At 39.3% G+C, this 13,418-nt stretch overlaps 1 protein-coding gene and 1 non-coding gene across 2 annotated transcripts in view; both read right to left on the bottom strand.

The window, feature by feature from the left end:
* The window catches only part of LOC102501475 (phospholipid-transporting ATPase IG-like), a 348,220-nt gene extending 340,887 nt beyond the window's left edge, over positions 1–7,333 (bottom strand). Inside the window, 1 exon segment of the mRNA XM_027776689.1 lies at positions 7,248–7,333. Within this exon segment, the coding sequence (XP_027632490.1) occupies positions 7,248–7,271 (24 nt within the window). The 5' untranslated portion in view covers positions 7,272–7,333.
* Positions 3,794–3,851, bottom strand: MIR505 (microRNA mir-505). The gene has a single exon (NR_129387.1). It is a non-coding gene; the product is annotated as a microRNA mir-505 (primary transcript).
* Positions 7,334–13,418: the final 6,085 nt, after the last annotated feature.

Genomic DNA, 13,418 nt, shown 5'->3' with positions numbered 1-13,418 from the left:
ACCAGGGAGATGGCTACACCACAATCCCTTCTTCTCCATTCTCCTCTCAGGATTTTGGGTACACATGCACAAGCACCCAGTGTGTTTCTCAAGCTGCTGGGTCTGGAACTCAAACCACATAGTCAGCCATGTGGTATCCAGCTGCCTTAACCTCCATGCCACCTGCTGCCCCAAGTGTACACTTTAAAATGGCGAATGTTATGTTACATGAATTGTATCTCAACTTTTTTGCAGAGGTTTTTGCCTTAGGGTATGTACACTCACCAGAGAGAGAGACAGAGATAGTGAGAGGGTAAGTGAGAAATCACCCCCTGGGGGGATGGCCATGCTGCAATCCCTTCTCCTCCATTCTCCTCCCGGGATCTTGGGAACACACGCATATGCGCCTGGCATCAGTTTCAAGCCAATAGGTCCAAGACTCGAACCACAGTTGGCAATGTAGGAGTTTAGTGATGTAGCTCAATTTTTAAAAGTTAATGGAAAAAAAAAAAAAGGAAGAGAGCAGTATCAGCAAGACATTTATCCAGAGAGCAGTGGAATGTCATTGAAGGCCTCCAGGTATGCATTTAGAAAATACACAAAGCAAGACAGTAGCACAACAGTCAAACACAATGCTTAGGGTCCAGCAGGTGGCATGGTGGTTAACGTGCTGGACTCTCATATGGCTGACTGCAGTTTGAGTCCTGGACCTGGTGGCTTGAAATTCACACCAGGCACGTGTGCGTACATGCCCAAAATCCTAGAAGGATAATGGAGAAGACGGGATTGTGGTGTGGCCATCCCCGCTGGGGGTGATATCTCACTTTCCCTCTCACTGTCTCTTTGGTGAGTAAACATGTCCTATGAGAAAGAAAAAAAAGACAAAAAGATATGATTATGATCTCTATGAAGCTTACCCACATGGGAAGGTTCCATGGGAAGATTGCATCTAGAGACCTCCTTGAGTATGCCAGGCAGGCAAGTGCCCATCATCCAGGGCTAGCTGAAGCTTGGGGTGGATCCTGACATCAATAGCCACTGAGAGTGCTACCTTTTGGTTTCGCTGAGTCTCTCATTCATGAAAAAAAAAAAAAACTTCTTTTTAAAAAAAGAAAATATTCCTCTAGTACTGCATAAAGGATGGACTGGGAGAGGAGTGGATAAAATCATCTATTGCAATGGTTGTGCTAAATGATGGCAGTAGCTTGGACTTGAATTGTGGTAGGAGTAGGCATAAAGAGAAGTGGACAGACTTGAGAACACTTTCAGAAACAGAACCTATTGCTGTCAGATTACATGTAAAGAATAAAATGAAAGGGGAACATAAAGGTAGGTTTCTAGCTTGAGCCACTAGGTAGAAAATGATGCCATTTATTGAAATGGAGAAGACTAGAAGAGGAACAAACATGAAAGAGGTGAGATGCTGATGACTTGAATTAGAGTGGCAATTATGATGGTAAAGGAAAAGTGGCCTCTATTGGGTATGGTGATGAATTGACAATGAAATGAGATGTAATTCACATTCTGGCAAGTCAGAAAAATATGGTCAAGGTGTGAATGTCTAGTAAAGGCCATGTATCTAATACAGGGAAGTCTTTAAAAAGCTAATAGAAAACATGAAAAAGCTACACATGGATTTCAAAAATTTTGACACTAAAATAAACTTGAACTGTAACTACATTTTCCAAGAACTTTCTGAAGTCTCCTCCTAGAAGTATTACAATAAGGAATGTGCTCTCAGGCTAAGGCCTGATCCTCAGCTTTATAAATAAGCAAGTATTAGTATCCAAAATAACCCCCACCCTGTCCGTCCCCATGTAGTAAAAGTTCCTAGAAGTATGCACCTATCGCTTAAGGAGAATTAAAGTAACCAGTCATATTATATGAAGTAGTCTCATGTATAGTTATTCCCAATGCCTATTTCATCCCAGTCCCTATCTTATTGTTCCTGTACCAAATCATAAAATTGAGGACATGGATTCACCAAAGTCATGAGTTTCAAAAAAGTGTCTATGGGAAGATTCCTACAGCTGTTGTCATAGAGACCTAAAGCTACCTGATATCTAATTTTAGCACTCATTCTCCCTCCCCCTCCTTAAAGTCTATTTTTTACTACAGCAAACACAAGGCATTGAAGATAAGGTTACAGTCTTTCTGCTGTGTTATGAAGTATGTTTGTGTGTCTCCAAAGTTTTTATGTTGAAATCCTAACCCCCAATGTGATGGAATTAGAAGGTGGGGCCTTTGGAATTCCATTATTATGGGTGGAACCCTCATGAATGGGATTAGTGCCCTTATAAAAAAGCCCTGAGAACTTTCTTGCCTTTCTTCCATGTAAGGATACAAGACAATGGGAGCTGGCAACCTGGAAAAAAGGCCTCATCAAAACCCAACCATGGCATTCTGTTGAACTATACTTCAGCCTCAAGAATATAGGGGGCCAGAAGTTAGCGTAATGGCTATGTCACTGGACTCCCATGTAGTCGATCACGGTTCACGTCCCAGACCCGGTGGCTTAAAACTCACGCCGGGCGCGTGTGCCCAAGATCCTGAGAGGAGAATGGAGGAGAAGGGGGTGTGGCATGATGGCCATCCCCCCGGGGGGTGATTTCTCACTTTTTCTGTCTCTCCGTCTGTCTGGAGAGCACACGTGCCGTATGGCAAAAACCTCTCAAAAAAAAAAAAACTATGATATAAATGTTGTTTCTAAGCCTCTCAGTCCATGGCATTGGTTATAATAGCTCAAACTCATGTGGAATTGGAAGCTATGTCCTCTAAATTGACTGAATCTCCTGCTCTAAGTGCCATAACAATAACGCTGCACCACTGCTCAGATAATTAGATTGTTCCTGTAGTGAGGTTGCCTATCCCTGAAATCCCATGACCTTCAGTCTTTTAGTTCCCCCAAAGGCCCAGTTCATATGCTACTTCCTCTACAAAACTCTTAAGTCGCTACAGTCAGAGTGAGAGCCAGTGCCTCCTACAGAATCCCTACTGCACTTACTAAGTGTGCCCCTCAGAAGGATGGCACTGAAAACCTACTGGCCTGTGTGTAGGTTGATCCTGTATGTGTCTTCTATCTCTTCTGCCAAACTGCAAGCCACAAGAGCAGGACCATTGCCTTACGCACCTCTACAACACCAATAGGCTAAAGCTCAGGGTTCATATGAATGGTTCCAGAAAAGAAGCCAAAGTAAACTGTGCACTATACTATAGATCCCTTAATCCACATTTCCACAAACTACATTAATTGTGAAGCTTAAGGAACAACCCCACTGCTTACACAACAGGTGTAGCTTACATAACCACCTCTATCCAGCTGTTACGTATTTGTGATGGTTCCCTCCTGGCTTCTGCTCCCTGTGGATCTGTGGGATTACTGCACCTTCCAGTATGATTTCCTTATTTTGTCTTTGGTCAAATTGTAAAGGAACTGCTAATTTTCCTTTATGATAACAGTAAAAAAGGCTAAAACTTAAGGAAAAACAGAGACTGAGCCCTGGAGTTTCCCATAACTACAAAACTCAAAAACCAGTCTGAAATAAAACAATATATGTACATATTACTATAAAACTATTAGTCAAATAATTTTTGCCTTTTGGATTTTTTTCTATAGTTTTCTCTGACAAAATACTCTTCAATATACCCACTATTCAGAATTCTATTACCCAAAAGATACAGAAAGGGATGAAGTAATGACACAAACAAGTGTTGGGAATATGAGCAAATGAATGGAACAGGAGGGGCAGGGGCAGTAACAAAGGTCCAAAAGTCAGGAAAAATGGAAATCCACGAACTTGGTGATGCTCCAGAGAGGAAACCAGCAAGTGTTGACGCTAAACTGGCAGAAACATCAATACTTCCTGGCTCCCCCACTGGGTGCACCAATTTACCACCGGCAAGCTGATCTTCTGCTGCAAGTGACAAACAGTGAATGCTTTCAACAATATGAAAAGGAATGACCTATAATTGAGAAGCATGGCTGTGGGCAGCAATGAAAAGCAGGTGTAATTCCTGGGAGTCTCAGATATACTGCACTCTGCTTTTGATTGACTTTATCATCTTGGACAAGTTATTTGAAAAATGTCAGTGTGTCATAGCATTACTGTGATGGAAAAAGTTAACATAGTGGGCTTCAGACTACTATTCTTTTTATAAGAATTATTTTATTTCATTTATTATCATCATTATTATTTGTTTAATTTGACCAGAGAGAGAGACAGAGAGAAAGAAAGGGAAAATAGCAAAGCAAACCTTGAGGTTCGGAACTCGAACCTTGGTTGACCACGTGGGAGTCCAACACCTTAACCACCACACCACCTACCTGCCCCTCAGAACACTATTGTTTAAAAAAAAAAAAAAGCCTGCATGCAAGTGTGGTCCTTGGATGCTGTCTGGGAACTCTGATTTCAGAAGGGTTCTGACCACCCTAACTGGTAAAAGTGGCTAGCTGTGCCTAACTAAACAGTTTGTACAATCATCATGGTTTAAGTGGAATATCTGCTTTCCTTCATGGAGTCTAAAATTGTGGTACAGATCAAACAGAGGATGCTTATGTGACCACCTCCCAGTAAAATCCCTAGGTACTGAGGCTGTAACAAGTTTCCTGGTAGACAACGTCTCACACAAGTTGTCACCACTGCTGGCTGGAAGAATTAGGCATGCCCTATGTAACTTAAGTGGAAGAGGACTGTTGGAAGCTTGCAAGTGATTCCTTCTTGCCATGGCCCCATCTATCTTTTCTGTTTATTGATTTGGCTTTGTATCCACTTACTGTAATACATTATAGTCCTGAGACCAGCAGATGGTGTAATGGTTATGTTGCTGGAATCTCATGTAGTTGCATCCTGGACCCAGTGGTTTAAACCTCACACTGGGCGTGTGTGCATACATGCCCAAAGTCCCGAGAAGAGAGGAGAAGCAACTGTGGCATGGCCATCTCCCCTTGATGGGTAATTTCTTACTTTCCATCTCTCCAACAAGTACACATGCCCTAAAGCAAAAACCTCAAAACTAAAAAATAAATAAATAAATAAATTACAGTCCTGAATATACCTCTACATTGAGTCCTGTTAGTCCTACCATAGAACCTTCAAAATCAGTAATTTTGGGTTCCTCTGACACGATTAGTGTAGCATCAAATAGTCTACTAAACATGTTTTCAAACAACCTTGTGAAGTATATATTATCATATCTGTTATATAAGTGAAGAAATTGAAGTTCAGAGAGGTGAACAGAGTATGTGATCAGAAAATAAATATTTCAGTGTTTACTATATTACATGTGTGTTCAAAAATTTTAGTGAGCCTAAGAACCACCTAGAGTATTTGCTAAAAATTAAACTTAATTTTTGGGGCCTATACAAAGACTTGGATCCAGTAGGATTGAGGCCAAGGAATCTATGTTTATAATACGCATCCTAAAATTTTATTCAAATGATTCAAGGACCACATTTTGAGAAACATTTTGACATATGTGAATCAGTCTTCAGTTCCCAACTTCTCAAGCTAGGTAAATAACAGAAGCAGAATATGCAGTATCTCTTTTAACAAAATTTATACTCATTTCACAACATAATCCCTTAAGGGGATTGCTTTCCAACCCCTTAAACTCCAGTTCCTCTGGTTTGCTCTGCCTTCTTGCTACAGGTATCTACTCAGCTGATGGTGACTAGATGCAAACAGAGGAAAGTATCTTACATCTCCAACACCAAATACTAAGTGGTATCTAAATCCAAATAAAGCACACCTACTATGGTAAGTCAAACGATATACATACAGCCTTTGAGAGAATTAACAATGCAACTTCGATTTTCAAAATAGATTTGATGCACTGGTGTCAACAGAAAATATAAGATTAACTGCATTAGAGAAAATAAAATAAATTTGCTTACGATTTTAGAAGTTGCTTACAATTTTAGAAGTTGAAGAGAGTAAATTCATTACAGAGTGTTCTATGAATGTCCAACAAATGGGAAGGAGTTAAAGATTTTCTGGTGGGTAGAGAAAACAGCCTCAAGTAAATTACAAACTTTTTCTGACTACCTTTTTATTTTTAATTTGCTAGAAGACACATGTACTTACTGGAGACAGAAAGAGAGTGGGAAAGTGAGAAAGGACTCCCCAGGGGGGCTGGCCATGCAACAATTATTTCTCCTCCATTCTCTGGGAATATGGAACATGCACACAAATGTGTTTTTCAAGCCTTCACATCCAGGACTTGAATATGTATGTAGTCAGTCACATGGAATCCAGCCATGTTAACCACCACACCACTGCCTGGCCCTCTGATTATTTTTTTAAGTGGGCCTAATTGTTATTATTATTATTTCTCATTTAAAATATTGATAAGTATAGTGTAGGGTCAGTCCCACAGGCACAACAGTTAAGCCCTGTGCATAGGTAATGAGATCCCACATGTCAACCCACGTTCAAATCTTGTACCCAGCAGCTTGAAAAACATACCAGGCACAAGTGCGTGTGAGCCTCAAATCCTGACTGGATGGAGAATTAGAGGGGGAAAAAAGAATTGTGGCACAATCATGCCCCACTGGGGGGATGCTCACATGCTTGCTTACTCTCTCTCTCTCTCCATCTGGCAAGGGCATACACCCTCTGGCCAAAAGGAAAAAAAATACACACACACACACACACACACACATCAATATAGATTTAGATAGATAGATAATATATATAATAAATCAACTTCTTTCCTGTGCAACTGGAAATGAGAAACCCCAACTCAGAAAGGCTGTCCTAGACTGTACAGCAGCTGTGGATAAGGACAGTTTCATGTATCCTTGATCTCTAGTACAGCACCTCATACCTAGTAGGTACTCAGTAAATGTTTGTTGAAAGAAGGGCTTTTATATGTTTCACATAGATATTTACTTACAGATAATGATTTATAGTTAGCCTCTTTTTATTCAGAATGATTGAAGAATGAGGAGTTCTGGTTGAATATACTAAATACTGGTTCCCAGTTTTCTAAGAATTAGAATAACTACATCTAGGGCCAGCAGGTGTAGTGGTTAAGATATGGAATCCCATATGGCTGACCATGGTTCAATCCTGGACCCTGCGGCTTAAAAATCATGCCTGGTGTACGTATGCCCAAAATCCTAAGAGAAGAATTGGGAAAAAGGGATTGTGGCATGGCCATTCCCCCAGGGTGGTGATTTCTCACTCTCCCTCTCATTGTCTCTCCAGTGAGCACGTGCTCTCCATGGCTATCCTCCAAAAAACATATAAATATAAATACATACATACATTTAGGCTTGGCCACAGTGGCATAGGCAGTAGGGATGCGGCTTCACAATGCTGGAAACCACATGGAAAAGCTCCAGGTTCCTGTCCAGGCTCTATCTCAGCATGCCCGGTGCACTGTTGGGTGCTCCTAAGATCCTGGCTGGCTGCAGGGCTGGAGAGAGGTTTATCATGTGAGGATCCTATTAGGGGTGCATTTCTCTCTGGATAGAAATATAAATTTTTTTTAAAAAAAGGGTAAATGCATCTAATCCTGAAGGTATACTAACCATAGTGTAATCTTTCTTAGGTCACTTAGGGCATCTCATTGTTTTGTAGAGCATTATTTCATTCAACAAATACTCACTGAGGACCTACCAGGTACTGGGCACTATGATAGATTCTGGGGACACATGAGTAAGTGAGACAGACTTTAATTATCATTATATGTATAGCTAAAGATGTAGCGAGCAAGGTAACTGTACTGATATCTAATACGTTTGGGATATACCAGGAAATCTGATCTTATGAATAGGTTAACTGTTAAATAGTTGCTTGTCATTTGACTTTGTACCAAAAATATATTGTACAATCTGTTATTTTCTGGTTGTTTGGATGTCAGATAAAAAGGAATTTGTTGCATTTGACACTTTCATTATGACTTATACATGACAGTCCATTTTTTGCAAATAGATTCTAGGCTGACCCTGTGCAAGGTGGGAGGCCTATTCAGAAATGAACCACTATAACTTGAAAACAATTTTTACACAAGTTGAGAATAGTTCTGATCTTTTTTCTCCTTGATCTTTTACTGATTAAGTAACATAAAACTCTGAATGTCTCCTAAATACATTCTATAAGGACTTCCTGTTTATTTTGTTTATAATTATTGTTAATAATTCAACTATTTAATGGGTAATACTGAGTGCCTGTGCATCAGATAGTTTCCAGTGTCCTTAATGGACTTTTAACAAAGGTTAGATTTGGGCTGGTGAAGCTGGCTACTTTCATATTGATGCACCCAAATGAGCTTGTTTCTTCACACAAACTGCCAATTACGTACCCATTAAGCATTGGGTTCTGGAAGGTAAAGAATGGCCGGTGGCCCCTGGAAGAATCCCTACTAATTTCCATTTGTCCACATCATTTGCAGAACACTAACCTACTGAATGAATTTGAATACTAGTTTATTAAGTGACAGAAACAATCAGGACTGACTGTTTGTCTGGCATGGTTCATCAGTTTTCTCTAAGAGGGTGAGCACATACGATATAAACTAAAAATATGATTTTTTTTCTTCAATGAGGTAGAATACCCTGTACATCTATAGTGCTTTATACAGATTAACCTTTTATACCTGTAGTCTTTGAGATTGGAGAAATTTTTCTGGTTGGGTAGAGGAAGGTTTTGGGCTCTCACAAGTGAATTAGGTGCTGCTCTTGAGTTTATTTCCGTTCATTTAACATTTACCTTCTGGGTCTGGTGTAAGGATAGATCAACATGTTAGTACAACTGCAGCATATGTTAACACTACTGCAGCTTAATGATGAATGAGTGCTCACTGCAGATATGGGCATGGATGCCCTATGCCAGCACATTGGCAAACCGCCCCTCAATTACTGCAGTATATGGATGGATTGCTGGTTCTGCATACTTCTTGATTAAAGAAGATGTGGTTTAGAGATTATGTTGGACCATACATATCCAGATTTAGAAGGTTAATCTGTATTTGTGAAGTACAGACTCATTGATTTCTTGCTTCATATTTATTTAATGGAATATGGGAGTCTTGGTGAGGCCTACTCATTCAAGCAGATATCATTTGTTTTTTAACTTCTATTAAATGTTGTCTTAAAGTATTAAGGTGAGAATGTTTTCCTAGTCCCTTCTTCACCAAGGTATTCTTGGAAAAATCAGAACAATGTTCTTGATAATGATCTTGCAACTACCATATATCATCATGAACAATACATGTTCAATAAATACTTGCTGAATTGTTTTGAACTGAATTGACAACACTGTTTGAGTCAGTAGTAACAGATGAAAAATAATGAGCTGAGGAAAGAGCCACCAAGAAATTTTATATTTCAGATGGGGATAGAGGTAAGTACATAGCACTTAAAATAATTTCCTTTTCAGAGGATAAAATACTATGCTATATGATATATATCACCCCCCTGGGGGATAAGGGATGTCCATGCTGCAATCCCTTCTTCCCCATTCTCCTCTTAGGATTTTGGATGCGCGCGCACACACACACACACACACACACACAACCAGGCATGATTTTCAAGCCACAGGGTCCAGGACGTGAACTATAGTCAGCCATATGGGATTCCATACCTTAACCACTATACCTTTTGCCCCTAGATGCAGTTATTCTAATTCTTAGAAAACTGAGAACCAGTATATGGTATACTCCAATTAACCAGAACTCCTAATTCTTCAATCATTCTGGATAAAATGAAGATAACTATAAATCATTATCTGTAAGTAAATAATATTATTTATGTGAAACTTATATATAAGTAATTCTTTCAACAAACATTTCCTGAATACCTACTAGGTATGAGGTGCTATGCCAGAGGCCAAGGATACATTAAACTGTCCCTACCCACAGTTACTGTACAGTCTAGGACAGCCTTTCTCAGTTGGGGTTTCTCATTTCCAGTTGCACAGGAAAGAAGTTAATTTTATTACACACAATGCATGCCCTAAGGCATTAGGGCTTAATTCTCTTTCAGTTCAAAAAGACTGGTCTAGGGAGAGCACAAGTTAAAGGCAATTATAACACAGTAAGATAAAAAAGTTTCTTTTAAGTAGGGTCAAATTCAATTGTTAAACCTAGCTGTATATGAATTACCTGGCAGAAGCCAAGATGCACAGACCATCTGTAATACTTGCTTGTGTAGATGTAAAAATATTGCAACACATGCAAGCACCTGTATTTATAAACAAAATAAAGTCAGTATTTTTGATGCTCAGCAATGTCAGCTTAAAGTCACTAGTAAAATGAAACAGGAAAAAAGGATGCATTAAACTGTCCCTACCCCCAGTTTAATTAGTTTGATAATTTGAGGAAGGAAAATAACCTTTTTGCTGCTGGGGGAAAAAAAAAAGCAATTACTGAATTATTCTGTTAAGTGCCTCCATCTATTGCTTCATTATACTGGCCTTGCCTTGGACTCAAAGTAATAAATTAGCTATCTATTTCATCAGTCCTTATTTTGTATATTTTAGTCTTACTTTGAGTTGTCATTCTTCTTTATGTAGTCTGATTTCTTTCTAGTCCTGTGACTCTTCAATAAAACCTTTTCTATAAAATATCATTACTAAAAACTGCATGCTTTATGAAACCAAAGCAGTTTGAAAGCTTCTAGAATCAGATGTAAATTTATACCAGTATTTCACACTCATGATTATGTTGTTCTGTGCCAATGATATAGAAATATTCATACCTGTTAGATATCCCTTTCAGGAAAACTAAATTGATAGCATCTACTTGGCTAAGTTCTCTATCAAAAAATGTTTTATTTAGAATCTTTAGCATAAAATCATTTAATAAGCCAAAAAGAGGGGGGAATTTTTGTTGTTTAGACTTACAGTAAACCTTTATAGCTATGTGAAAGTGCTGCTACAATCACTAGAAATTTCATTAAGAGTAAAAAAGGCAAAATAACATAAAAGTCCATGATCTTCAAATCTCAACTAGCTCAGAGTTTGATTACATATGCCTTTCAAATACATGGATCATATTAACAAAGCTACTATTATTTATTTATTATATTTATAAAGATGTTGACTGAGAACAGGCAGTGATTTTATTGCACTCAGATATATCCAACTCTTCAATCTTTTAAGACACTCCCTAAATGCCTAAATCCCAAATGTTGTACACAAAATCTACCAATTTCTTTGTACCTCAAAATTGACAAAAGGAGAGTCATAAGTCATCAAAAAGAAAGGAACACAATTATTAACAGCAAATACATCAAGGATGTGTCTTTAAAAAACACAATGAATAACTATTTCTTTTAGCTTGAAATTGGAGAACCTGGGAAAATAAATGGCTTTTTAAAAAATGATTCATTAAACACAACTGAGCAATAGAAAAAATGTTACTCACTGCTCCTAAGCATACTACCCATGTCAGGTTTAAAATACAAAGAAAACCCACTTCTGACATTTAGTCTGTAGTTTTCAATGACCAAAACCACAATAAACAGCACTGTAATTTTTTCCACATCCAAAGCCAATTTCAGACACAAAAAGGTACACAAAAATACACAACGGACTTTGAAAGGAATTTATAGCTCTATTTCCAAAATACTGGAACAATCATAATACAGTGCAAAACTTGGGTGACATCTACATTGCTGTGCAAATCTCAAAGTCCCTATCTAAATCTTTAATTTCACCCTTCTAGTGATTTAAATGGGAGTGGCCCTCAAATCTCTGTGAGGCAAAAGATGAGGATAGCATGTGCTTTATTCATCTAAGTGATCTAAATTTGACCCTTCAGAATTGTGAAGCCATTGTTTAGTGAGGAGTATTATTCAATATCTGGTCCAATGGTTTGCAGATCAATTCCTTCCCCTATGCCTAGGGCTCAAAAACAACTCCTAAGAACCTTCTAGCTTACTGCACTGGCACAAATTCCTGGGACTTACCACAGTCATGGTTGTGCAGGAAAATGTAAGCAGCTGGACATTTCAGCAGAAGCAATAAGGTCAAAACTCACTTCACTATGAGCAAAAGTGATCCTCTGCAGAGATTTTGGTTAGGGATGCAAAGTACTAGCCTCCAACCTGCAGGCTGGCATCTCAACAACTGCTGCAAATTCTACTGCATGCCCTGGCTTCCTGGGCCAACACTGCTTAATTACTAGGCTCTGGTACAATGCAGATCACTATTAAGCAAAAGGGAAGCAAAGGGGACTTTCAGACCAATACTCAGGTTGTTTGGCTTCAAATGTTCAAATTCTTAAGGAAAAAAAAAAAAAACCAGTATTTCAACATCTTAATTTCAAGCTAATGAATTATGATCCCGAGTCCAGTTGTCTGAAACTGCATGAGTGCCATATGAAAAACTGATCCTTTTCCCAAATATTGCAATTAGCTCTTATCACCTTTCCCTGTTCTGTCACCCCTAAACAACACTCCAAGATCACAAGAATCTACGTGAACTGTAACTATGAAGTACATCCTTTTACATTCTTGGGCTAAATGTGAGAAACAAATTATAGTCACTTGCTGTAGCAAAACACCTAGTACAAGCCACTTCCTACAGATTTCAAGATCCCTGATACATACAACCTCTACTGCTCTGTGCCACAGGTAATAACCTGCTCCAATTTCATACTGCATGTTTCTGGACGAGGTAAACGTTTAGACACACATTAACCTAGTGCTATTGTGATAATGATATTCTAAAAATGGATTAAAATCATTACTTTAAATGCAGGAAAAATGACAGCAAATTTATATGACCTATGAAAAATATGTTAGCAATGCTGTGATATCGAAAAATTACATGAAAAGAACCAAATCAATTAGTTTAAAACATAGAATGTTGTGGGGGGGGGGAAGCACACTCTGTTTCTTCACTACAGAAAAATCAAAATTTGTAGAGGAACCCTTTCTTTCACACCATTGGCAGAAATAAAATCCTATTCCCGCCACCTCCTCTTGCAATTAAGGAAGTTGCTACAAATAGCAGCATGGAAGTAAATGGCCCCCGTTTCGCTCCATTCTTAATGTACCCTTTAGGAGTAAACATTACTAAAAAAAATTCGCTAGGCAGAAATCGCTGTTCCCTACCTCAAACTCCCAGTGAAATGAAATTCCGATTTCTGGCAGTTTGGAAGTGAGTAGACCAGACGTGGACCGGGTTAGCCCAGCTGCAGCTGGTCTCCTCTATATTCTAAGGGTTCGCTGTCTGGGGCGTTCAGTCCTAGGTGAGGCTTCAGACCGTGCGCCGGCAGCAACCACAGTAGCGGTGCAGCTTCCTCCCGTCTACACATCCACCCAGCCCACCCTGGCGATTGCCCTGCCCTGGCTTTTCTAACACCCTAAAGATGGGCGTCCTAGGCCATCTCCAAACTTTGCCCGGCCTCCAGTCGCAACCGCCAGCTCGGCCGAACCCGGGGTGCCGGCTCCCTCAGCCCTGGGGCTTCTTTCCCGCCACAGCGACAGG

The sequence above is a fragment of the Tupaia chinensis genome, unplaced genomic scaffold (genome assembly GCF_000334495.1).
Source record: "Tupaia chinensis unplaced genomic scaffold, TupChi_1.0 Scaffold000706_1, whole genome shotgun sequence".
In the NCBI taxonomy this organism is placed as follows: Eukaryota; Metazoa; Chordata; class Mammalia; order Scandentia; family Tupaiidae; genus Tupaia; species Tupaia belangeri.
The sequence above is the reverse complement of the archived record's forward strand: the minus strand, read 5'-3'. Positions and strand labels throughout refer to the sequence as shown.